The sequence below is a fragment of the Neophocaena asiaeorientalis genome, unplaced genomic scaffold, assembly GCF_003031525.2.
Source record: "Neophocaena asiaeorientalis asiaeorientalis breed wild unplaced genomic scaffold, Neophocaena_asiaeorientalis_V1.1 scaffold113, whole genome shotgun sequence".
Lineage (NCBI taxonomy): Eukaryota > Metazoa > Chordata > Mammalia > Artiodactyla > Phocoenidae > Neophocaena > Neophocaena asiaeorientalis.
In genome coordinates, this window is record NW_020172316.1 from 4,347,637 (window position 1) to 4,374,283 (window position 26,647).

The 26,647-nt window shown below is 37.4% G+C and overlaps 2 protein-coding genes across 4 annotated transcripts in view; one reads left to right on the forward strand and one right to left on the reverse strand.

Moving 5' to 3' along the window:
* CERKL (CERK like autophagy regulator) overlaps positions 1–5,766 on the forward strand; it is a 142,538-nt gene extending 136,772 nt beyond the window's left edge. For all 3 annotated transcript variants that reach the window (XM_024766478.1, XM_024766483.1, XM_024766489.1), the window contains 2 exons: positions 2,235–2,413; positions 3,240–5,766. In XM_024766478.1, the coding sequence (XP_024622246.1) occupies positions 2,235–2,413; positions 3,240–3,321 (261 nt within the window). In that variant the 3' untranslated portion in view covers positions 3,322–5,766. The remainder of the gene's footprint in view (positions 1–2,234; positions 2,414–3,239) is intronic.
* ITGA4 (integrin subunit alpha 4) overlaps positions 2,568–26,647 on the reverse strand; it is an 80,887-nt gene continuing 56,807 nt past the window's right edge. Inside the window, exons 18-28 of the mRNA XM_024766449.1 lie at positions 18,023–18,173; positions 16,631–16,726; positions 15,513–15,592; positions 15,026–15,115; positions 13,212–13,302; positions 10,654–10,761; positions 9,736–9,861; positions 8,886–9,005; positions 6,950–7,048; positions 6,486–6,605; positions 2,568–6,050 (exon numbers count right to left, since the gene is read on the reverse strand). Coding sequence (XP_024622217.1) covers positions 5,952–6,050; positions 6,486–6,605; positions 6,950–7,048; positions 8,886–9,005; positions 9,736–9,861; positions 10,654–10,761; positions 13,212–13,302; positions 15,026–15,115; positions 15,513–15,592; positions 16,631–16,726; positions 18,023–18,173 — 1,180 coding nt within the window. The 3' untranslated portion in view covers positions 2,568–5,951. The remainder of the gene's footprint in view (positions 6,051–6,485; positions 6,606–6,949; positions 7,049–8,885; positions 9,006–9,735; positions 9,862–10,653; positions 10,762–13,211; positions 13,303–15,025; positions 15,116–15,512; positions 15,593–16,630; positions 16,727–18,022; positions 18,174–26,647) is intronic.

The window sequence follows — 26,647 nt, forward strand, 5'->3', positions numbered from 1 at the left end:
TTTGCAATGTGCTAACTTCTGCTTACAGCAAAGTGATTCAGTTATACATATATATAATATTTTTCATATTTTTTTCTGTTATGGTTTATTGCAGGATATTGAATATAGTTCCCTATGCTACACAGTAGGACCTTGTTGTTTATCCATCCTATATATAATAGGTGGCATCTGCTAATCCCAAACTCCCAATCCTTCCCTCCCCTGCCCGCACCTTGGGAACCACAAGTCTGTTCTCTGTGAGTCTGTTTCTGTTTCGTAGGTAAGTTCATTTGTGTTGTATTTTAGATTCCACATATAAGTGATAGCATATGGTATTTGTCTTTCTCTGTCTGGCTTACTTCACTTAGTATGATAATGTCTAGGTTCATCCATGTTGCTGCAAGTGGCATTATTTCATTCTTTTTTATGGCTGAGTAATAGTCCATTGTATATATGTACCACATCTTCTTTATCCATTCATCTGTTGATGGGCATTTAGGTTGTTTCCATGTCTTGGCTACTATAAATAGTGCTGTTTTGAACACTGGGTGCATGTATCTTTTCGAATTAAGGTTTTGTCTGGGTATATGCCCAGGAGTGGGACTGCTGGAACATATGGCAACTCTTATGTTTAGTTTTTTGAGCAACCTTCATACTGTTTTCCATAGTGGCTGCACCAATTTACATTCCCACCAACAGTGTGGGAGGGTTCCCTTTTCTCCACACCCTCTCCAGTATTTGTTATTTGTAGAGTTTTTAATGAGGGCCATTCTGACCCGTGTGAGGTGGCACCTCATTGTAGTTTTGATTTGCATTTCTCTGATGATTAGGAATGATGAGCATCTTTTCACGTGCCGACGGGCCATCTGTATGTCTTCTCTGGAGAAGTGTCTATTTAGATATTCTGCCCACTTTTCGATTGTTTTTGTTGTTGTTATTAAATTGTATGAGCTGTTTGTATATTTTTGAAATTAAGCCCTTGTCAGTCACGTCATCTGGAAATATTTTCTTCCACTCCTTAGGTTGTCTTTTAATTTTGATTATGGTTTCCTTTGCTGTGCAAAAGCTTATAAGTGTGATTAGGCCCCATTTGTTTAATTTTGATTTTATTTCTATTGCCTTGGGAGACTGATCTAAGAAAACATTGGTATGATTTATGTCAGAGAATGTTTTGCCTATATTCTCTTCTAGGAGTTTTATAGTGTCATGTCTCATATGTAAATCTTTAAGCCATTTTTTGTCTATGATGTGAGGGAATGTTCTAACTTCATTGATTTTCATGTGGCTGTCCAATTTTCCCAACACCACTTGCTGAAAAGACTGTCTTTTCCCCATTGTATATTCTTCCCTCCTTTGTCAAAGATTAAATTGTCCATAGGTGTGTGGGCTTATTTCTGGGCTCTCTATTCTGTTCCATTGATCTATGTGTCTGTTTTTGTGCCGGTACCACACTGTTTTGATTAGTAGTAGTATTTGTAGTAGCTTTGTAGTATTGTCTGAAGTCTGGGAGGGTTACGCCTCCTGCTTTGTTCTTTTTCCTCAGGGTTGCTTTGGCAATTCTGAGTCTTTTATGGTTCCATATGAATTTTAGGATTATTTGTTCTATTTCTGTGAAGAATGTCATGGGTAGTTTGATAAGGATCACATTAAATCTGTAGGTTGCTTTGAGTAGCATGACCAAGAAAGACTGAAATATGAAGCTGACTTTGTACCATGCTAGAGTGGTCAGTAAGCAACCATAATTGTCATGCAACTTGTGTCCGTCTTTAAAGTGAGGATGAGACAGGCAAATACCTGTCAAAATCACATGGGTTGGACTTTCTCTTTTTACCTTCATAAGTTTAGTTCTTCGTAATTCAGAAACTTATTCTAGAGTTTGCTCTACATCAGTTAAACTAGTTGACAATAATCAAGTCAGTGGATTATATAAATCCTCTATAACAACAGACCAATATTAAAGATTTAGTTTCTATTGGAAATTATTGTATACAATTTCATAGACATATACTATTTGTCATAAAACACGTTTGCCAGCTGCTAGATCTAAATGAGCTAGGAAAGCTCCAGAAAAGGGGCTCCTTCTTCCAAAGAAATTGGAACTAATTAGAGTTTCAAAGCTATGAAAACATCAGCATGCACACTGATATTTACTTGCAAATGAGAGCACAGTGAACTTTCCTAGTTTGCATTACAGTTAGGGATAAAGCAAGTACCAAGATTATTTGCATTTATTTTTTGGTTGGTTTTTTTTTTAGTTTAATTTTCCATTTGTTGAGACTTACACTGTTGAAGAAGTAAAAGTTCACCCAAGGAGTAACAGCAGTGGACACAATCCAGAGGAAGAAGATGGACCACATGAAACTGCTACAGGAAGCAGTTTCCCTTGGAATGTAGATGGTGATTTAATGGAAGTTGCATCAGAGGTCCATGTTAGGTAAGTCTAATTATTTCACCATCTTGTACTATCAGTTTTGTGTCTGATAGACATATAAATGGAAGTTGCCGCCTTATAACTATCAAAACAGGCAGTTGGGCTAATTCTGTTTTAAATTCGTAAGTCAGGGAAGCATAAAAAGACACATGTACAATTTTAATAAATAAAGAAGTGTAACTTTGTATTTATTCACTAATTGTTATGTAGAACCAAAGCATTTTCTTTGCTTATGAGTCTCTCTACGTTGGCATTCTGAATTACCATTCTTCACAAACTATACACATAATGTACGTCTACAATTTCCATTTTGAATTTTTAAAAATGGATTAAGATCTCAAACCTTGTGATGCCATCTGAATAGCACAGATGGTTACAATTTAATCCCCCAGTCGTTTAAAATTTCCTTTTACCCACAACAAATACTGTAACACTTTGTGTTCAGCAGTTTGCTTTTATCGTCTTTCCAAAGCATACTTTACGTAAGTAAGAACAATTTTACATATTAACAAGAGCAATGGGTTATAAACAGGCTTGGGAACATGCAAACTTATTGTTGACAAGCATTATGACTCAGTGGGTAGAAGAAGTGTGCAGGGCTCCCTGAGGAGCCTGCTAGGTGTGAGCTTTCTACATGCATGGGTGACTGGGCTTTATAGGAATTACTGCTGCTGATTTATTAGGCCCTGCATTTTTCCCTAGATGGCAGCTCTGCCATGAATGTATGCTCGTTGGCTATCATGCACCACATTCGATAGGGGTTATGTGTGAAAAATAACAGCATGATAGGTTGATGAAATAATCATACATATTCTTATATTCTTTACAGAGTACACCCAAGACTTATCAATCTTTATGGAAAAAGCATGGAAGAAACGAATGCTTCCAAAGTAACATGTAGCTGTTTATAAGAGAAATGTGAAAATCAATCAGAATTTTAATATGAAGGGATATTGTCATGTTTTAAACAGATATTTTAGTAAGGAGAAAACTATTTTTAAAAGAAATTAAAATTGCTATTTTTGATGTTACTAAAAATTAGCTTCTAGGCTTAAGACGTGAAATATATACAAAACGATTTAAATTCTGGTTTTGGGAAAGTATTTATTGGAATGGAAAGTAACTTTCATATACTTGAAATTTAAACATGATATATCATAAACATGATATATCAATATACATGATATATCAATATTTAACCTAGATTAATTCCAAAATGAACTAATTTGGACTCCTGGATTTGAGTCCATCAATTCTGACGTTAAATTTCCTATAGCCTGATGCCAACAGACCACAGAGGTCGTGTAAGAAAGACTGTCCTGATTTCTTGATGAGGTACGTAATCCAGTGGTATTAAATTACACAGCTAGGAAATGATATAACCAGAAATAGTACTATTTTTTCAAAAGCTCTCTAATACCTAGACTACTTGCCAAAAAGAAAAAAGATGGATTTTTTCAAAAGTTATAGTACCACTTTGGTGAATAGTCTCTGAAAGTTGAAAACGCAAAGTGGTAGGGTTTTAGGGTTTTGAAATCCATAATACACAAACTATTCAAAATATCTAACTGGTTAGAATCCTACCTGAAATGGTGTCATTTCTAGTAGGAAGGAACAAAATTTAAATTTCCTCAGGGATCATCCTTGAGAAAGCAATTCTAAATTTGGATTTGATTTTCCACCAATGAGCCTAGACATTTTCTTGAAAGAACTACTTGTTTTTTAATCATAAAAAAACATAGTATCTTTTGTTCAAAGGGTTCTTTAAAATTGAATTAATTTCTATTGGTACACCCCCGAGTTCAGGAGGTTTCGTGCTCATTGGGTCCCACTGCTCAAATGTCTTCACAAGTTTCTGTGCATTTTTCATTCTCCAGCCACCAATTTGTGAACAGATAACTTACAGGAATTAAGTGGTCTGAGGAAGACAGCTGTGGGCAGGGACCTCTATGAAGAGAAATCCTCTTCCATAGTGGTAAAGACTGCCCTCTAACCTATCACTTCCTGTAACAGATTTCGAAAATTTGGCCACAACCTTCATATCAAGACAGATGTAGGGACAAATCAGAGGAAATTATTTTCTGGTGTTTATATATCAGCATTTAGTTCATATGCATGAACAAATATTACAAAAAGTGATTGTATTTGCAAGTGAAGAGGTATTTTAGACGCAGAAAAACTACTTCATTATAAAAAGTCTAAGATAACACCAACAAAAAACTTAAAATACTTCAGTCATCACTAAAACATGGATATTTTGATGTCACATTTTTACCTGATACAAGCTAAATCTATATTTTTCAATTTTACAGTTAAATTTGCTTCTCTATATTTCCCTGAAGAAGAGAATGCTCTTATAGTACTGGTGAAAACACATTTCATACTTACGTTTGAGGAGAAAGGAGTAACATCTAAACAAGAATTTCTTTGCTGAATTTGATAGTCAACTGTTTAAACAGTATGTAATTTGTATGAAATACTGGTCCCCAATATGTTCTTTGCAGAGCTTTGATTTTTAAAAATTAGTGAGGTACAGTTTTCATATTTTACATATATCAGCTAAAGTGCAACATTCGATCTGTTTTAGAATATAAATTAGAATTCTAAGTACTGTTGTTTTTATAAACAAAAAATTTGATTAAAGATGGATTTTTACAATTTACTTTTCAGTACCTTTCCCTTGATAAAATTGTGTTATAGAAGGACTTACTGGATTTATACCTATATAAACATATTTTTCTCATAAAAACTTATGTGTATATATATATATGTACAGAAAGAAAAAATCAATAGCTGTATAAACAGTAATTATCCAGAAATTATCCCATTAAGCTCAAACCAGTGTATAACTTCAGTCTGAAGTTTGCTCATCAGGCCATAGTATTCATAGACTGCTGAATAAATGGTTGTTGATCAAAGGTTATAGGAAATATATTACAAATCAATGTCTTTAAAGATAAAATATGCTTTAAAATGATAATGTTCCTCTTCTATTCATTAGAAATTTGGGAACAGCCTTTCAAAAATTCTGCTAAATATTTCTAGAGAACATATTCCAAACAAGTCTCAAAGATCTATTAGAAATGAGTCCTTACCGATTTGGTGGAATTAATTTTACCAAAGCCAGCACATATGGTAAATAGTATTTCTTTTAAAGGAATGATACCTCAAAGTCCAAGTTTTCTCCAGTCGAGTTGTTTACTTCCTCAACGTAATTTTAATTCAGATGCACTCATTTCAAGGTATTGTCCAGGGATTACTTATCTTGGATAAGCTGATGCTTTAGTGTTTTTCTATCCATTTAAGAGCTGAAAGATTATCTTTTTGGATATATTAAAATATTACTTTTGGAGTTATTTTCTCTTAGAATAATCATTGCTTGGATTTTTCATCTGCATTAAGACATGTCACAAGGTCATGACTAAAAGAAGTACATAGAAGAAGTCTGAGGCAAAATTCACGGTTTCTTGTAAACAATGTCTAAATTTGTTTTAGTATACTGTAACCTGAGTCTGTTATTCTCTCAATTTGAAAGAAGTCTTCAATCATCTTTATTGCTTTTACTGTTAATGTAACTCCAACTGTCTCTTCTGTTTTCTTGTTGTAGGATAGACTTGTACTGTCTTTTGAAGAAGCCAGCCTGAAAATAGCATTAATCATGAACATTAGATATTTGATATGAGTATAATAAGAGTCAATGCCAATTGTAGTCAGTAAAACTTAGTCTGGGAAATATTGGGTTCAAGAGCATTGTTTTGTTGTTACTGCAGGATTTCTCAGTGATGCACACTCTCCAGAACTGAAGTTCAACACAGAACGTGCAGTGTTTGCCCAATGCTTAGAAAGAACATCCTTCAAAACTTTTGTTATAGTTTGAACATCTGTTGAAGTTATCTTTAAGAAGGCATATTTTTCTAGAAAGACAGTGGTACTAAAGAGAAATATGCAATCAATCAGTATAAGAATTAACATTAAAAATGCTGAAATCTAGTAACGGAGTCACAAGTTGGCTTTGAGAAGATCAAGAATGGCATTTTGAGTGGTTTAATAACAATGGTAATTATTAAAGGCTTACCTTCCACATAACATATGAAATCAATAAAAGTAAAATAAGTCCAAGTAGCAAGCTACTTAAAATAATCGCTATAGTGAAGTGGCGTTTGGGTCTTTGATGATGTAGTCCTTCGAGTAGAACCTACATAAATTAAGCAAAATATAGAAACACCAGTTTAAAACCTTGCCTCTATTTCGTTTGAAGCCACGATCCCCAATAGTATTCAGAATAACCCATCCCATTCTCTTGCTGGTCTAACACAAACCACAGGAAACATTGGTAATTGTTTAGCAGAAACAGGGTGTGCAATGGCTTATCTGTGGTTCCTCCTCCAATCCATCCGACCAAAATCACCTCCTGAAAGAGCTATGTCATGCCTTCCTGGCAGTTGTAGAAAATACCAATCCCCTGTAAAGTATTTTAGGCTCGCCATGATTTTCCTGACCACAATGTTTACGTTTTGGTTGAAAAGGTAATAATCTTACATGTGCAACATTCTCATCCTTGTTTAGTTCAATAACTTTTGGATTTGGCTCTGGAAAAGCTGTTGCTCTTATTTCAAACTTCAGGGCTCTAGTCTCATCCTGTTTAATAAATAAAACAAAAAAGATCACTGTAGCCTGATACATCGTTTTGTTTCATGAAAACATAGAGCAGGTAAGAATCATGAGAAACTACTTCCATTCTAAAGGTTTTCACAAGTTATCTTCTCCGGTTTCACCATTTGTAGTTAATTGCAATGCAATGCTTCCTTTGGTTCCAAAGGCATGTCCTTGGTATCAATTTATATGGCACCACTTTGTTGAAATCCTTTCATTAAACGTGGCTGCTTTGCAGAGAACTTGATTTAAATGCTTATAATTTTTAATATTTAAATACTATTTGATAATTACCAGTGTATTTTTTACCTTAGCTATTGAATTTTTATTCCCAAAGAAGACTTTCTTTGTCTGATAAACATTTCCTCAAATTAATTTTATTTGGGCTTGTTTTTCTTAATAGTGTTGTCATCTTTCTGCTCTGATCAAATACAGATTAGTGTACCAAATATCGTAATGAAAAAATCTGGTACAAATATTTATAACATTCAAAAATAAAATCAGTGGCTGAACTCAGAGCTTTACTGTCTAACAAACAGAGGGCTTTATCACCCAGAATCCAGAGCTTGGTTGGGCATCTGTGGACAGGCTCCATAGACTCTAAGGATCTTTGAAGTTGTATTCAAAATCGAGGTATTTCTTATTTTTCATATGTGCGTTCATTAGGGTAGATGAGAATACATTCTTTTGTCAAATTCTTAAGTTAAAACTACTGTGTAAAGGTTATTTAACATTTTGGAGAGAACATGTAGAATTTTAGGGCTAAAAATAAATTATATACTTTATCTGGAGCAGTTTTTTTCAACAGGGATGATTCTGTACCCTCAAGGAGAGTCAGCTATGTCTGGAGCCATTTCTGGCTGGCAGGACTCGGGAGGGGGTGTACTGCCATTTAGTGGGGAGAAGCCAGCGATGCTGATGAACATCCTACGATGCACAGGACAGCCCCTGACAACAAAGAAGCATTTGGTCCAAAATACTACTAGTGCCCGCTGTTGAGAAACCTGGACCTCAAAAAGAGTACGAAGGGAGCTGCAAAAGTTTAAATAACTTGCAACTAGAACAGACAGCTCTTATTTCCCTGTCTGGTGCGTGTTCCTCTTGACCACCTTGTGGTAATTTCAACTACTCCTCTTAACAAAACATAATAGCTCTCATTTCCTTTGGCTTACTCTGTGTTGTGCACTAAGTGCTTTATGAAAATCATCTAATCTGCGGCAACCCTGAAAAAGAGATAATTACCCATATTAATCTGATAAGGAAACTGAAGAACAGAACTCCAGATAAAACCAATGATCTCAAAGTACTTCTCATAAATATGCATACTGCTTCTTAGGAAGAAGTCCAACATGTATTTAGTTAATTTTTAATTCAACCTTTCAAAGTTCATCTTCTTTAAAAGCGTGTTTGTGTTTTACTGTTGTTGATAAATTCTGATGTTTTAGTTTGATTTTCTGGAAGTCAATTTTTAGCAAATATGTAAATCTATACGATACACAACAGTAGGTTTTTAAGCATGAAGTAATCTGGAAAAGATATATAAAATGTTAAAGCGCTAACTTCTCTAATTTGATCAAGGTTCATAAATAGTTGGACACATGCTTTCTAAAATCTCTTAATTATATAGTCTATTTTACAGTCTTAGTAATCTGTTTAATTAATGGAACAGTTTTGGAGTTTCACTCCAGATTTTACATTCATTCATACCGTCTTAATTTGTTGAATGCCTCTTTACATACCATCCTACCTGTATAAGATGGTCGCGTTTGTAGATTCTATATGAAATCTTATCCACAAGGTTGTCACTGTATCATAGACTTACCATTTCTAAAATGGATGGCCGACCCTCCAACTGAATGTGAACACTGGCTTCTTTTCCACTGTCCATTTTCCCAAAATTGCATGAGAAAGTTAAACAATGTGGATCAGCTTTCATGCAGTACTTGAAAAGAATACAAAAGAGCTATGTTAAAATTTCAACATTTCTTAAAAAGATGGCTAAAATATTTAGATGGCTAAATATACGTGGAATTCAAGATCTGCTCCCCTTAGTGGCATTTTGCAAAAATTTATCTTGATATAAACATGGAATTAAAGCTATGCTTTCATTAGTGGCACTTAAAAATTATCTTGTTTTAAACAATACACAAATGTTTAGTAAATTAACAAAAACAAAGTATTCGAACTAGATCACATGTTTTCATTATTCTTATGAACTTAATCTTCTGGGATAGAAAAAGTAAGACACCTAATCTGAGTCTTGCTAAGTTACATGTTCTATGTTCATGGTAAAACTTGGATCATTGTAAGGGCTTTTCTTGGGTTTTTTCCCCCATACATTCACTAAAATGAAAATACTGAAAATTAATTTCATGCCACAAAGGCCGTTCAGCTGAGGACAGCATCTTGACCCGCAAAGGGTCTGACACAACGTCTGGTTGGCATAAGTTGGGCACTTGTTGCATAAATAATGAAAGTATATTGTATATATTTAACCCTGGGTGTCTCTCAACTCTCCAGTCATGCCTGTTCCTCACACACAAGAACATTACCTGAACTGGCTTCTCTCCGATACTCAACTGACAGTTCAAAACCCCTTGGTTCATGGGTTTAAGTGTTTCAGTTCTGTAGGTTGGAAAGCAAAAATTACAACCTGAAAAATTGAAACTTACCAGTAGCCTCTTATCCGTCTTTGATAAAAATTTGAATATATCTTTCAGGGTCTCCATTGTGCCTTTTTTCTGATCTAATGCACACTTTCTTTGGTAATTCTTGAAATGGCATTCTCCGACAGTAGTCTGCAAAGAAAGAAAGAAAAATCTTAGCCAATATTGGAAAGAACAACAGCTACATGGCTTTAAAACTTACCTTTTAAAGCTTACCTTTCCTGAAATATATCAAGTACTTCTAAATTTGTGTGAAATTTTTTAAAATTAAATGTGGCAAAAATTGCAACAAAAACCCAGAAAACTTTTAAAGGGTTGGATATAGGTCCCAAATTGATCAAATGGCCTTAACCTTACAGAAATTAGGGCAATATGAAAAATGGACATTGGAACGTTAGCATTATATTGAACATTTCTTTGGCTTTAGACATACAACAAAGTGTTCTAAAAGCATGCCCTACCATCTAAATCTGAGATTCAAGTACGATTTTTAAGGATTATATATCAAATCTACTGAGTAGGTTTCTTTGTCGATTGTCTTAAAACTGGGAACGTAAAAACAATTCTGATAGAATCATCAACACAAGAATATTGATTCTTAAGTAGTTATTTGAATATCAATAAAAGGCTGAAGTACTGCTTTTTCAACAGTGGTCTCAAGCTTTATGGAGAATTCCACCAATTAAATTACTTCCACAGGTCCCTATCACAAAGAAAATCTACCAAAGATGGTAGAGCATAGTTCTGTTATTGTGTTAAGTCACATGTAGAGGTTCCACGGTAATCCTGCCATTCTAATGCAGTATTCAAAGTGTACACAATAAATGCATGGTGCATTCATAGTTTAGCCTAAGTGTGACTGAAGTAACAGAAATCTCCATTTTAGCAATATCACTTAGAATAAAGGAAGGAACACATTTTTACCTGGACATCCAAAATGTTGAACAGTTTATCAGTTTGGGGAATAAAAGAATTTGGTATCGTTATTTCCACACTGATATTTGGAGCCATGCTTTGGCCAGTGTTGATAACCTGACAAGAAGAAAGAAAATTTAAACACTCAAAAAATACTTTTTATAGAAGTACAGATACCAATGAACTTTTCAGGTGAACCCATGTATTTCATGTAACATTTATAATGGTGGGGGTTTGTAGTAGCTGGCAGCTGCACGGCAAAAGGAGACAGAATATCCATAGTCAGAACTTTAAAACGTTTGTTAATAATATAACTAGTCATCATTCCTAGACCTCTCCTTTTGGTGCCGATTAGACCAAACTGTCTACACTGATGGTTTACTGCAGAAGTAGTCTGAGGAAAAAGACATCAATAATATACAGTTGACCCCTGAACAACTCAGGGGGATTAGGGTCACTGACCTCAGCACAGTTGAAACTCCTGATATAATGTATAGTCAGCCCTCTGTATACATGGTTTCTCTGTAGTCACAGATTCAACCAACCGTGGATTGTGTAGTACTAGAGTATTTACTATTGAAAAAAAAATCCACATATAAGTGGACCCGTGCAGTTTAAACCTGTGTTGTTCAAGGGCCAACTGTACCTTGGTATGGCACATTATAGATCTCAAAAACCATGATCGGTTGTCCTTATAACTATCCCATGAGGTGGGCTGACATTTTATTATTTGCCATCTCAGGAAAATGCTGAGGTGTTAATGTTGTCACCAAGATGAGAGTTAAAAAGTGACAAGAAGCGGGACCAAAACCCAGGTATTCTAATTCTAAATTCTATCTTGGTTTCACAAAGTCACTCTGTGCTGAGAGGATAATCAGCAGCGTAAGTGAATAAAAGTAGTTTAACTTCAGGAAAATTATCACGCTGATGCACTCAGAAAATCAGAAGAGGGTAGGATATTGGGTTTTAGAAAAAAAACAGTTTTTTAATAATGCGTAAGGGGAAGATATTTCATTATTGTTGATAAATCTGGGGTTTGCAGAAAGCTGAAGAAGGAAATGGGGCCAAAATATTGCCTCCTGAGAACTATAAAACCAACACAGTAAGTCAGAAAAAAGATGTGCTACAATATCTAAATGAAATAGCATGACTCAAAGACTCGCAATAATCTTCTGAACGCACACGACGTAAATAAAGAGACAGAGTATCCCTGGGCTTTGGGACAGGTGGTAACTGCCAGGCCTTGGAAGCACAGGGCAGTTGCAAAAGGCAATGTCAGCAATGGGGACCCAGCACCGCCCAGACCTTTACACAAGGTCTTCCTGACGCCAGCAAATAACCAAGCTCACTTACAATATTCTTTATCCATTTTCGCCTAATAGCATTTAGACCTCCGAGAACATCTTCGTACTTGGACAAGTCACCAAGCCTACAGGCTGAAAGAATCTCCACGCCCAGTCACTCCATTGTAACTTAACTAGACAATACTTAACTATTATTTGTAACGTAATAAATAGGCCTACTAGAGTCCAACTCAGTTTCTGTTTATCAGAGTACAAACCCCCACCGGAGTGTGACAGGAGCATTTTGGGGGACTTCAAAGTAGAGGGCGACATTTTTCCAACACTAGGGTATACTAGTGTAACAACAACTTGAGTATGGACTCAAAAGAATTTTGAGGTCGTTCTTCTTCCACAGATTGGGGCAGTGGCCCAGGAGTTTGCATTTTGGATAAGCACCTCAAGTGATTCTGATACACATTTTGAAAAGCATTGCCTTACAAAATATCACAATGTACCTAAGGCAGATTCATTCACAGCCTGTAGATTGTTATATAGCTCTTGAGAATGTGTGAGCAGTGCTTTCGGTTCAAAAAATGTTTTTGTGGACATTATCTCCAATTATTTGCTCATTATCAACATCCATGCTGTAACGAAAATTTCAGTTTGACAGTAAAAAGTGTTTAATGAAGTTTTAGCTTTATATTAGTATGTTAATACTTCTGGATGATGATAATACTCTTTCCTTTTTAAAAAGATTATTTAATAAATGATGCATCACTTGTCATGGGTCATATACCAATGGCTTGAAAGGCTGACCAAGCAGACCTTAAATGGAGATGCGGAGGTAAAAGCTTCCTTTACTTGGTAAGGTTAGGACTTGTATGAAGCTTGGACCACGAAGAGGTTTCACTGATTTGCACCCAAAGATGCCTTTTCTTGACCTATTCTGATTTCTGCATGCATCTTTAGCATTCCTCCCATAACTTTGCCTATTTCAGGCATTACCTCTGTTCCCAGGAGGCACTTACTGTAAGGAGAGGTAGTAATAAGGAGAGGTAGTATAAGGAGAGCGGGCTCAGTAACAGGGACAAGATGAATGGGAGAGAAGGCGCAGGGGCCCACCAGGCAAGGGCATGAGCCCTGCTGCAGCTCCCTTCTCGCCCTCAGCCAGCTGAGGTGGCCCAAAGCTGAGGGACGCCACACATATATGATGTCCTCCGGAGCAATGCATCGGTAACATTCTTTGAGTTTGTTACAAATATCAGCACAATCAACTTTTCTTACGTGGAAAGTGAAGTTCATTTTCTCTGCCATACACATTTCAGGCTCATTTTCCTCTTTTGGTCCATACACAAACGAAGTTGGGTTTACAAACCTGCCAGAAATGAATTCAGATTTAATTTAACTGTCTTATTTGATGAGGTATGAGAAACAGTCTTTCTCTCTCTAGTCTAAATATAGCATACCTCTTAAATATCCCTTAAATATGCCATCATTCAGACGACAGGTGCCTCTAAGTACCATGGAATACTTTTGGTTTCTTGTAAAGATAAGAATTTTAGGGAAAATGTAAGGAAGTTAGAAAGCCACGTGCTCTGACTGGGGTGATAATTTCTCTTCCCGCCAATATCCTTTGCCTTCCCAATACTGCCTGGCTCACTCTAGTGACCATTCCTTCTCTCTCAGCCCTCAAATGCTTCAAGCAAACTTGATGAATATGAGATAAATTCTTAGCTTTTCCCTAGGGCTCCACAGTATCCTCCTGTATTTCAATCTAGCTGACAGATGTCTGAGTGATTTCTTATCACCCCCAATTCCTGCTGGCTATTTGTAATGGACCCCAAGTCTGGGGAACAATTCAAACATCAAGAAGTAGGGCAAATTTTTGTTAGGATACAAGGTTGTCATTCCTTTACCTGAGATGAGACATACGCACGGTCAGTAACGAACTTTAAGACATATTTTTCTAGGAAAATCCCGACTCCCCAAGTTGCTAATATTTGGCAGCTAATATGAGGTAATATGTTAGAGACTCTTTTACAGAGGAAAGAAATGAGAAATATTCCAATGTTGTAGATTTAGGCAGCTTAATAGTTGCGGAGCATCCCTTGCTCAAAATGAGATGTGGACGATGGAAAAGCAGGAGGACACACTTATAACAGAATCAAGGAGGCGAGGCGAGGTAAGCATTCAAACCCAGGCAACATGCAATTGACTTCCCTTTGCTCCCCACTACTCGCCCTTGAATGGATTCCTCTTTCCTCCACTGGTTTTATCTCACAAACTGGAGAATCAGTTCCATCGGGTTCGGACACTATTTTTATGTAACTATATGCCACCTTTATGGGTGGTTAAAAATGACTAGGGATGCTTTATAGTTGGGGCAGCTAGAAAAGCTCATCTATTTGTCCTGTGTCTCATATTGTCTATGCTTTAAAAATGTGGTTTTAAACAAAGATTAGTAGGCTCAATAATTTCCAGTAAAATCATGAAAGGTTTTCATGATACTCCTTTAATTCCTTCTCTTCACATCTCCTTCCTGAGTCATAGGAGGGTCCATTCAAACAATTACTAAAATTGTGAGGAATCAGTGACTGCTGGGCTGTGGGTAAGGAACTCTGTAATTCACGGACATAAAGAGGGGACAAGGGAACCGGCTCTCTTGTATCTCAATTCATCTGCCACGCAGGTAGGTGCGGGGTCTGCACAAGGGCGATTCGGCCAACCTTCCACTTCTCTGAACTTCACACTTGCCCTGGCCACTGAGCATGATACAAAGTGCACGCCGGCACTCTGGGGCCCTGGCCTGCACGGCGTACCGCTGAATGGTTGGACGTGGCCTCCTATTGGGCTTTTCCAGTAAGAAATCTCCTCCATTGGGGCATTAGTTTGAGGTGGTCTCAGTGATGACTACAGAGTGGGTTAAAATAACGAACACCTAAGCAATGGGCTGCAACACCGAGGTAATTGTTAAGAGACAGAAACAGCACATGATCTTTTCTTAAAAAACTTTAAATAGGCTTTTGACCAGTAGTTTAAGAAGCCACAGAATTCAAAATCGGCTCAGAATTTTACAGGAGTCCTCCATATCTACTCACCCATGAACAGTTAGCATGACTTCATACTTGAGAGGTACTGTTAAAGTCGCTTTGTTACGCTTCATGTTGCCTGTTTCTCCTTCATTTTCGCTACAGAAGCAAATAGAAAACACCCTCTTAGAATCCAGTCAGCACAAAACTTCAGAGGGAACTAATTACGGCCCATGTATACCTAATGTACTTGGAGGTTGGTTTCAAAAATGCTTTTTGAGGAGCGGGGATAAAAGTAGACGCGGTAGTAAGAAATCTTTATGTCAGAGTTGGCAGAAATTTGCTCTCGTTATTTACGCGGTTATTTGCTTCTATGCTATAAAACCCTATGTTAGAAGGGTTTTTTGTTTGTTTAACAGATCACATAAAGGAAGTTTTCTCCTGCAGACAATGGAACACAGCTCCATGGTTCCCCTAAGGTCACCTCCCTTTTCTCCCCCCAAAAGTCCGGGGTTCATTTCCTTTAACACAGTTGTTTTTTCATAATGAAATATACCAGGCGGCATGCACTGTGATGTTGAGATCCTCTTCTGCTCTGTTGAGTGAGCTGGCATCCAGAAGAAAGCTAATATCTGTCTGGAAAACACAGGGAACGCTCATTTTAAAACTAATCTAGGCACATATATACAGTGGAATATTACTCAGCCATAAAAAGAAACGACACTGAGCTATTTATAATGAGGTGGATAGAGCTAGAGTCTGTCATACAGAGTGAAATAAGTCAGAAAGAGAAAGACAAATACCGTATGCTAACACATATATATGGAATCTAAGGGAAAAAATTGTTACGAAGAACCTAGGGGTAAGACAGGAATAAAGACACAGACCTACTAGAGAATGGACTTGAGGATATGGGGAGTGGGAAGGGTGAGCTGTGACAAAGCATGTATAACTGATTCACTTTGTTATGAAGCAGAAACTAACACACCATTGTAAAGCAATTATACTCCAATAAAGATGTAAAAAAAAATAAAAATAATCTAAAGTTTGTTTTTACAATCTGAATTTTAGTTTTTCTTATTACTTATGTTCTGTGAAATACAGATAGGAAATGATGTCCTTACAAGCATAGGCTAACCCTCACTCAGAGAACTACGGGGAAGCTGTCGGGTCTGCGGCGATTTTAAAGCAGCAGCATTTCCACGAGTGACGTTCAGAGACAAAGCCCCCTCTGAATGTAGATAGGCAGGTCCAGACTGACAAAATTAGAGATGCTTTAACAACTTGAGTGGGCACTCTTGCCAGAAACACCTTTTAGTAGAGCACAGGTGACACGCCTGGCAGATAGGACCACCCGGGGTGGAGTTGGGGGAGTGTTGGGGAAGGGTGAGGCTGGGCAGCGGAATTGATTGACACATTCACCTGCCCGTCCTGACACAAACAGGCGCCCCCTTCTTTCTCTTTCTTTTAAACAGTGAACATTGCCAAGAATATAAACACAATCTCAAAGATCTCAAGCCCAGTTGGTTTGGGTTTTATTTCATTTAGCTACTTACTCTTAGTAAATAATAAAAACGACAACAACAAATTATTTGTATGCAGCACAAACATAAGGAAACAGAAAATATTTTATATTCATGTCAGTAACAAAAACTATAAATGCTAAATGCTTACCCTTGATAGATGATCTACATATATATAACCAACCCTGCAGTCAAGTTTTACTATGCCAGAGCTGTCTGTTACTTCGCAGTTTATTTGTTTCTCCTCCTAAAAGGAAAATGAAATAACTGGTTTAAGTAGGTAGGGAATGAGAAGTTCATAACATATGTTTAAGGATGGTTTTTGAAAAGAAAATCATCCCTGAATACTTTCTTGGAAGACTATTTTCTGTTTACTTTGGGGATAAATCAATAGGAATATAAATACACTACATAAACATGTGTGTACAAGTATAGATTCACTCTAATATTCACATACATTCTCCACAGAATAATTCCTGGACTTGTAGCTTTCAACCATGTTTCTGTGTTCCCTAACTCAAGGTTCCTTGAAAAATCACGAAGCAAGGAATTCATAAGGTCTATATTTCATCGGCTGCCTTCTGTCTGCGTTGTGAGAATGTGATAAAGGTATTTAATTATAACTGTAATCACAATTATATATATATTCAAATATTCAGGGAAATATAAATTTATATACATCTCACAGATGTATATTTTCCTTAATAACTGAGTTTTTCCTCTTACCATTGCAAACAGGCTCCCAAAGCTCTAGAGGAAGTGGGTAGTAGATATTTATAAGAGGTCAAAGGCCTTTCTAAATGTCCTTAGTGTGAAGAAATGGTCTCTGGATAAGAGATGGGTAAATTTTCTAAGGGACAGAGGAGCATCCACGGAGAAAGTGACTGAGACTTTTCTCTTTCAAATTTAACATTATTAATACCTCACTGACGGATCTAAGTGCTCATGACTGAGGCACAGTGGTAAAAAGGAAAAAAAAAAAAAAAAAAGGAAAAGGTCTCCAGATGCTCCAAACTCTTGCAGGAAAGGAGAAACTTGCCTACAATCTGGTTGACACCAGGATTTTGGAATTTGACGCTGGTTCTAGCATTTTGGAGGTCCTCTGGGATCGAGACAGTGTATGTGACCTTAAAATGCAGAGCAGTAACTCTGAGAGCCCAGCATGAAGGACCAATATGGCCCGTGTAGAGACCCCAACCACGAGGAGCACCATCACAGCAGCAGATGAGGTTGTACCAGCAAGAAAAGCAATGACACCCAGGCAGCTTGCTTGGATAACTGGACAATCGCTTCTGTCTCATAGTAGCATTGGTAAGCAGGAAGCTGACTCTCTTGATCTCAGTCAGATCCCAAGGAACTTTCCATTTTGATTAGGGGCAGAGAGGAAAAAAATTACTGGAAGCCCGAGTGATAAGTCTGAATATTAAGACTCATACGCCAAATATTTATACCTCAAATGATAAAGTGATTTATACATTTACATTCTTTAAAAGTTAAGTAAAATATCATGTAGTATCATGCTACTGTAGTTTTCGATCCTTACCAGATTTAAAATCTTAATGAAGTAAAGACCAGTGGGTAGTCTGATATGCAGAGTTGTCTCATATGCATCATCTCCGGCATTAAATAAGGACACGTTCAACATTAATGTCTTCATACTTCCAACAGCAATATAGGTTTTATTTTCATGTGGCCTAAAAATTAAGTACGATTTAGTTTTTGTTTGGAACTAAAAATCCCATCCCATTTATGTATCCTGAACATAAAATACTAATTTGGAAGCACAGCCATAGGAGATGACCCCATGCAAGTAGATGTAAATCCATTGTAAAAAGAACTCAGTTTCCCAGGTTTCAGATAAATTCAGTTAGTTATTACACAGGAAAAGTTTTCTAATTTAGTTATAATTAAACTAGTCTGCTTTCTGTTTAACTTCTTGCTTCTATCATTTTAGCATATTTTCCTCATTATTTCAAAATATTTTCCTAAAAGAAAAGATTTTTTTCTTTCTTCATTCTTGAGTAGACATTGAACTAGCTGCTGCCAAAGCCAAAGGAGAATAGACTATTTCCACCAAAATGGAGGATGCTCTGGTGGAAGTGCGCATGGCATGGGAAAGGACTGCTATGGCCAGCATGTGGGTGCCACTAAAATCTGTTGAACTAGAATTAATTTCTTAAGGCAGGCTGGTCACCTCTACCAATAACTAGACCAAATTAAAAACAGAATTGCGGAAGTGTTTCACCATCTTGTGAAGTGGAAAGGGAACACCGCTACAAATCCAAACACATAAGTGAGTTCAAGTTCTGGCTCTGGCCCCTGTTCTTCTGGGGGAGAGGCCATTTAGCATTTTAAAGACTCAGTCACCCCACCTGTAATAATAACTACTGTTCAGTGAAGATATGACTCATGCACATTCCATGAAACCCCAAGGAACCTGAGGTTTAAGAAATGTATTCAAGGTACCACAGCTAGAATGTTCTAAAGTCTCAAGGCAACCCATTCCCTTTACTGATTAGATGGTTAGAAGAGCTCAGAACCTGCTACAGAATGTCATGATTCTGTAAGCTGTCCTCAAAAACAGACACTCTTAGATATCAGAGTATTTAAATTAAAAAAAAATTAGTTCAACCAGAGAAGAGTTATGACCCAAAGCAAAATATCAGATGAGGATAACCATAACAATAAGAAAGATATTCACCTAGCAACTAGAGTTTAGAAAACGTTTCTTCAATAATGCCTACATTGTATCATTCTAATCAACATCTGTATTTGTGTCTGAATAAACTATTTATGGAAATGTTAAACACATAATAGGCATTTAGTAGTTATTTGTGAGTTGACTTAAGACAGAATGTTTAAGGACAGAGTTAAAGAACAAGTTTCAAGATTGATGCTTTTAAGCATTACTTGAAGATGAAGAATGATTTTAATTGAAAGCCCTTGTATAATAATCGTTACATCTATTACTCCCACATACAAAAATAGTATAACAAATTCCCAGCTTTGTAGAGCTTATAAAGGGCAGATTTATAAACAGATGTAAACAGATATTAGAAATACTTGAAAAGAGTTATGAATGAAGGGCTCTGGGACCAGGGCGGGGACCCATTTCGCCTGGGGGTAGCAAAGGCATGTTGCTTCTTGCTTTTGTACTATTCTAGTTATTTAGGTTGAGCTGAATGAAGATTAAAATTTCTTTTCTTAAATAAAGAACATCTGAAAATTTCATGATTGAACTGGCATTCACTTGGATTATACTCTTAATTGATTTGTCAAGTCCTCTTCCAATTTTCACACTACTGGGGGAGGGTGGTGGTCACTTTGCAGAAAGCAAACTTGATAATGTCACGTGTCTGCTTCCTTTCCTCCAGTGCTTTCAAGATAGAGTTCTGATTAGTGCAGCAGATGCAGCCTGAAAGAGCTGGTCGTGCCTTACTTTCCACTGCACAACCCATTCCTTCCCTTTAGCCATGCTCACCTACAAACAGGGGTCCAAACACCTGTGTTTTGTGTCCTACTTCAAGCCATCCCTCTGCCTTCAATCCCTTCCCTCTTCGTGTTATCTGGTTAACTTATACTTGTTCTTCAAGACTCAGCTTGAGTGTCAATGTTAAGAGTCCTCAGAAGTTCTTCCAGTTGATACTTATTGCTAAGCCCCTTCGCCCAGCATTGCATCCTCCCTAACAGAAGTGGCTTCTCTCTCTGCCACTTTCCCACACACTGGGCAACCCTCTAATGCGATATGTTCACACTGTCTGGCTTTTCTCACCACTAGAATAAGTTCTCTTGGAGAAAAGGTGCCGGGTCACGAATATCACTGTTTTCTCAGAGGCTAGCAACACAGTGTTCAAAATATATGTGTGGTATGTAAGTGTATCAGACATTAAAAAGGGCGGGATAACACTAAAAAAAAGTCTGAAAGATTGAGGAAATTACTGGATAAGTGACTGTTAAGAGTTCATGAACTCATTACACATTCTATGAAATTAGAGCCATGCTTATCTGTTCTGTGACGGTATGCAAATTCCAAATGTTTCATTAAGATAAAGTAAACATCTACTACGACCACATTCATGGGATCTATACCCCGCCCATATAACCTAATGTTTTAGTGGCAATACAACTACTGAGTTGACCAATAAATTAATGGCAACATGGATACTGTTTGAGTTTGAATTTGAGAAGCAAATTATTATGAACCTCAGAATCTACAAACAAAATTATTATAATTTTGAACACTTCCCCCCACTTTGATACTTCTAATATATCTATGAGAAATTGGACATTTCACTTAATACCTAAAAGTTCTTCCCTTCTTATCCTAATTGTTTTTCACTTTAAACCTTCTTATCAAGGTAGGACATACATATAGAAAAATGCGCACAACCTAAGTGTAGAGCTCAGCAAATTTTTATAAACTGAATACATGTGTGAAACCAGCACCCAGATCAAGAAAACCATATTGCCAGCACCAAAGAAATACCCTTGTGCCCCCTTCCAATTCTTGGCCCTACCCACCATCTTGCTTTTACTAGTATAGACTGGCTCTGCCCAGTTTTATATTTCACATAAATGGAATCACTGAGTATGTAATCTTGGAGTATCCAACATTCTTTACTCAAAATTTTGTTTTTAAGTTTAATCTATATTGATGCATGGAGTTGTAAATCGTTTCTTCTCATTGGTGTGTATACTAATTTTTGTAAATATGCCACATTTTATTTACCCTTTCAACTATTATTGGGAATTTTGGCAATTACAGTTTGGAGCCTTTATAGTTTTTCAGTAAACATATATACATAATTCCATTGTGTCAGTCTGTCTGTCTGTCTATGAGCAGGCCCTTATGGTTTATTAACCCAGGACTAATTCCTGAAAAAAACCTCTAAATCTGGCTAATTTGGGCAACCAGCTCATATTTTACTAACAAATTACATTAAAAAAATAAAATACACTCTAAGGAACCATATTTAAATAATAAAAATGTCCTACAGGATTATCATATAAAAGAAAGCATACCAGAGAGTAGGGGTTCAAAAACTGCTGCCTGAAGGCCAAATTGGGACCGCTGCCTTAAAGGTCCTTAAACCTTTATGTTCCAATAAAGGTTTATTGGAACACAGCCATGCTCTTTCGTCTGTGGCCACTTTTGCACTATGACGGCAGAGTTGAGCAGTTGCGACATCTCTGTCCCACAAAGCCTAAAATATTTACAGTCTGTCCCTTCAAGTAAAAAGTTTGCTGGCTCTGCCACTGGGCAGTCTGACTGAGGAGCATAATTAGTTTCAAAATAAGCATACCACATCATATTACTATATTTAAAACCTGTATTATTCTGACAATAACAGAAGCTTCATTATTTCAGATGGCACCCGATGCTGCCTTAGAGGAAACGATCTCCCAGACCTCATAATTCCTTGTCTGGTACTAAAGACATCGAGGAGAAAGGAATGAAGAAAAGGTCCCTATGTAGCATTTCTAGCTCTGATCCCCGGCTTTGAGAAGCTGGATATTTCTGGAAGGATGTATGATGAGTAACAAGGCAGTTAACTCTTTTGAATCATGGCTATCATTTCAGGGTGGAAGAATCTGACTCAGTCATAATGGGCTATTCTTCCCAGTGTTTGAGGGGATGGCTGTGACTTATTCTTGTGTTGTAAACCTTTGTGTTACACAAGCACGCATCTGCTTGGTGGCCCTGTGATAAAGGGCAGAGAGAAGACATGCGGGAACGTGGCTGTCCCACATCCCCTCTACTTCTCTAGAACCACGCTACAACTCAAGGAAACTAAGAGGTTCTAAAAGTAAACTTCAGCTTGACATTAAAGTTTAATTAAGACTTGTAGAAGAGCTGCCTATAAATAGACATTTATAACATATTCTGGCTTGTAACCAAAGCATTAGTCACTGAACACCTTTGGGAAAGAAGTTGGCACTTAGACAAGCAACAGAAGGTGAAAGCACTGCATAAACAGCTAGGTTCCAAGACAACAGCAAATGAAAGAGAAACACAGTATTCACATTTCAACAGCGAGGCTGCTGGTCTGTTTTCCACTTTTAAGCTATTTTGCCACATTACCATAATTACAATTCTACTCTTTATGTGTGTGTGTGTGTGTGTGTATATATATATATATGTATACATCTTACTGTATCTTGATTCATTAACAAGGTGCTGTCAGAAAGATACCCACTAGCTTTTTACATGAGACACAATAAAGGACCAGGTGCACATCTGGAAGTGTGACAAGGCCGAACCAGAGCTTTCCCCGGGAATCGCAGTTCATTCTTTATTAAAACATGCATAATGCAGACTTGAAATTTACAAAGCAGCCTAGAATCCATGTAATTTAAACAAATCAAGATACTGTGTACATACAGAATCATAACTTAATAAGTGAAAGGAAAAACAGAAAAATGATGTATTTCAGCACCAGGCTCTACGTTTTTCCTGAATGAACGCTACTGTTCTATTTTGTGAGAAATGCTCCCTAAGTCTTCATATAATTAATGCATTTTGCCTTGATAAGATGAATGACTGCTTCATAGCTAACATGTTTTTAATCAAGATGCTAGAACAAAATATAACAGAAATTGCTATGTACCCAGGTCAAGGTAATACGAGTCATTTATTTGACAAAAGACTAGCCTGCGGCAAAGTGGCCTCAGGCCCAAGTAAAATTTTGTCCTCTTTTTTCTTTATTACTGACTTCAGGGAAAAAAATAAAATAGTGGAAAATTCTCATCTACTGGGCAATATCAGATACCTGACATTTAAGAAGATTTTACTGAATAGACAAATTCACTAAGATCCCAAGGAGGACAGCAGAAGAACACGGATTGGAAGATAGAGCTAGGAATTAGAATGTTTAGTGTACGAAGCATACGATTCCTCTTCCCCAAACTCTGTGACATCAGTGAGGCATATATTCCTACTATCTGCATTTCAAAAATGGACAGTTTCGTCACACTCACGCTTTTGGGGTTAACAGCACAGTGCGGTTACACACCGCTCACTGTCTCCCCAACAGTGAGTTCCCTTCTTAGCTGCTAACAGAACCCTGGATTAGCCAGCCAGTCGGTAGTATCCCCTTGATACTGCAGAAGCTAAGCCCCCAGTTCAGCTTCAGGGAGTGAATTATGATTGATCTACGATGATCGTGACGACTCCATCCTCTTTCAACCAGGATAGATCGGGGGCATGTGACACCACTCTGGTTAATCAGAATAAGGCGTCTGCTCAGACACTTCTCTTCCTTGGAAGGCAGCCTTAAGAGGACACAGAACTTTCCTCCTGCCCCCTTCTGTTTACTGGGAACCATGGTGCCCCAGCAGCCACAGGGGAAAAGCCAAGAGAACTGGAAAAGATAACCATGAACCATGAAGGCCCAGAATTTGGTAGCTTCTCACTAAACCTGCAACCACCTTCTCCAGACTTATTATGCAAAATAATTAAACACCTTTGTTTAAGTTACTATTAGCCCCGTACTCTGTTACTCACAGTTAAAAGCATTCCTCACTGATTTGAAAGCACTTTTGTTCAGGAAAAGCCTCCATCACTTACCCCGGAAGCATGACAGAGGCACAGAAGAGAAGTAGTGTCATTTAGATCAGTCATCTCTGCGAAAGACTCGATTTTCAATTACCTAGGTGATGGTTAATACCTGCTCTTCTATTTGTAATCTTTTAGGTAAAGTCATATTTGTTCATTTTCACTTCGCACTGTAAGTCCATTTGAATGTGGTTTACCGTTCCGAGAATTTAGAGATTCAGGAGGAAGCCTCAACTTAGCGAAAACATGAGATGGAGTGCATCAGCACTATTCAGTTTGCTGTCGGCAGTCTATTAGTGCAGTCATCAGAAACTCATCATACCTGAAGCATGTATGTAGCTCTGAGACACAGAAATACCACTAGTGCCAGCGGAGTTACAGTCGGGAGAAGGCATAGAACATATGGTTGCAATTTGCCTACCACGACCGAGAAGGCAGAGAGGACTCCTTTGAGGGAGAGGCAAATTGTTCTCTGAGAGAGTATCATTTATTAAAATGCAAAGTAGTTTGTCAGAACCCTTCACCCGTGGGCTTAAAAATTAATTCAAAGAGTTTTCATTTGAAAACTCTTCAAATAAGTTAGTTACCTAATGGAAAGAGCCTGTAATCTTCCTAACTGATGCAAAACATGTGGGGCTTATACTTTACACTGGGCTTTAGGCCACTACAAACTTCACAGAACTGAAAACAACTGACCCAGGCACAGTCAGCAGCTATCTCGGGACATAAAGAAACAATAAACTCTGGACAAATAACCAGTACATGTGCAGAAAATGTTTAGAATTCACTGGCAATATTTAATTTTTTTATCCAAATGAAAACATTTTTATCGTGGTCTATAACTATTCCAACCATAATTTATCAAAAATAACAACTTTTCTCAAATCTCCATATGTACCAGGCTTTGTGCTATGCAATGCACTGGCCTGCATTATTGCATTTTATTTTTAAAACAACCTTACAGAAGCCCCAGTGGCCTAATGGATAAGGCACTGGCCTCCTAAAACAACCTTACAGAGTACTATTTTACCTTCTTGCCAATGAGGAAGGATGCTTACAGAGGTTGAAAGGCTTCTCTGAAAAGGTCATTCAGCTAGTAAATGGTAGATAGACTTGAACCAGGTTAGCCTGACTTCAAATCTAAACTCTAAACCACCACAACACTGGTTCTCAGATTTCAGCTTGATAAGAACCACTGACAGCCTTCTTAATAATGAACATTTCTGGCCTGGTCCCCATGGATTCTGATTTGGATGGTCAGGGGCCTAGGAGCCTGCATTTCTACCAAGCATCCCAGGTGATTCTCATGAAGGTGACTCAAAGACCACACCTTGAGAAAAACTGCCTTACCTTCTGTTGGCTGCCATATAAAATCATAATGGACTTGATATTTCGACTACAGGAAACGTTATCACTTCAAATTAAAAATGAAATGTAGGTAATGTAATTTCTCGTGAGAAATACGTAATGAAGAAAAACTGATAATTCAATTACATTAATGATTTCATATCTTAATTCAGTAAGATATTATTTTCATTCTTCAGGAAATAAGCATTCTCAGTAATATTTCCACATAAATTTCAACATCTCATTTTTTTCACGGGCCAGAGGGACTGCAGTGAAAGATGACAAGGTAACCATGGAAGTGTCTGATTTGAGAAGATGAAAACACCACCTATTTGGAGCTTAGGTAATCTTTCCCACACAAAATACTTCTTCTTATCAAAGGCCCATGAGAGCCAAAGCACCAGGAAGACTAAGTATTTTAGAAAGAAAATAAATATGTGAATGGGAAGATTATAAATTATTCATCTAATAATTCAACAAAGGCACCACAATTACATGCTGGATTACAAAGCAGTTAGCGGTTGCTGTTTTTGGACTATCTAAGCAGCCAATCTGGATAATTTAAGTATAAAGTCCAATTATCTATCAAATAGGTTAGGGCTTCTTGGCCCTCAACTGTGGATGCTCAAGGCTATCCTGGCATTGCCTAGGTGAAAAGAATTAATTTATTCTCTGCCATATGTGATCCCACCCCAGCAGGGTACTCAGTGCTGTTTGTCAACCTTTTTACTCATTCCTGGTTGATTCCCTATCCCATTTATCTTCACAGCTATTTTGAATCTTTTCCCATTCCCTTCACAAGGCCCCAAACCCAACCTCAGAGGCCTCACCTTCCATACACAAACTCATCTTTTATTCTGGCCATCCATTAATTCTCTATATTTCCCTCCCTTCCATGTTAAAATTTCTTCATCAATGTCAGCATCTATTCACAGCTTCTTAGCTCAAGACAAGGGGAATCTTAACTTCTTTCTAAGGCTAACCCTTCCACCTGAGTCTGATCCCAGGTACATGCTATTTCCTTTAGAACCCTGTTCCATCCTCAGCAAACATCCACTTGTCACCTACAGTGTTCCAGGCACTGTGTTACATATTGGAAACGCAAGATGAAAAGACAGGAACCCACCTTGAAGCAGTGTACAGGATAGTGTGGAGACAGACAATAATAGTTCTGAGCACAGGTGCAATGGGACCAGGGCCACAGGAGGACTAGGTTTATGTAGCTGGAGACAAAGAGGGGGGGGGGGGGGGTTTTCCCAGAAAACA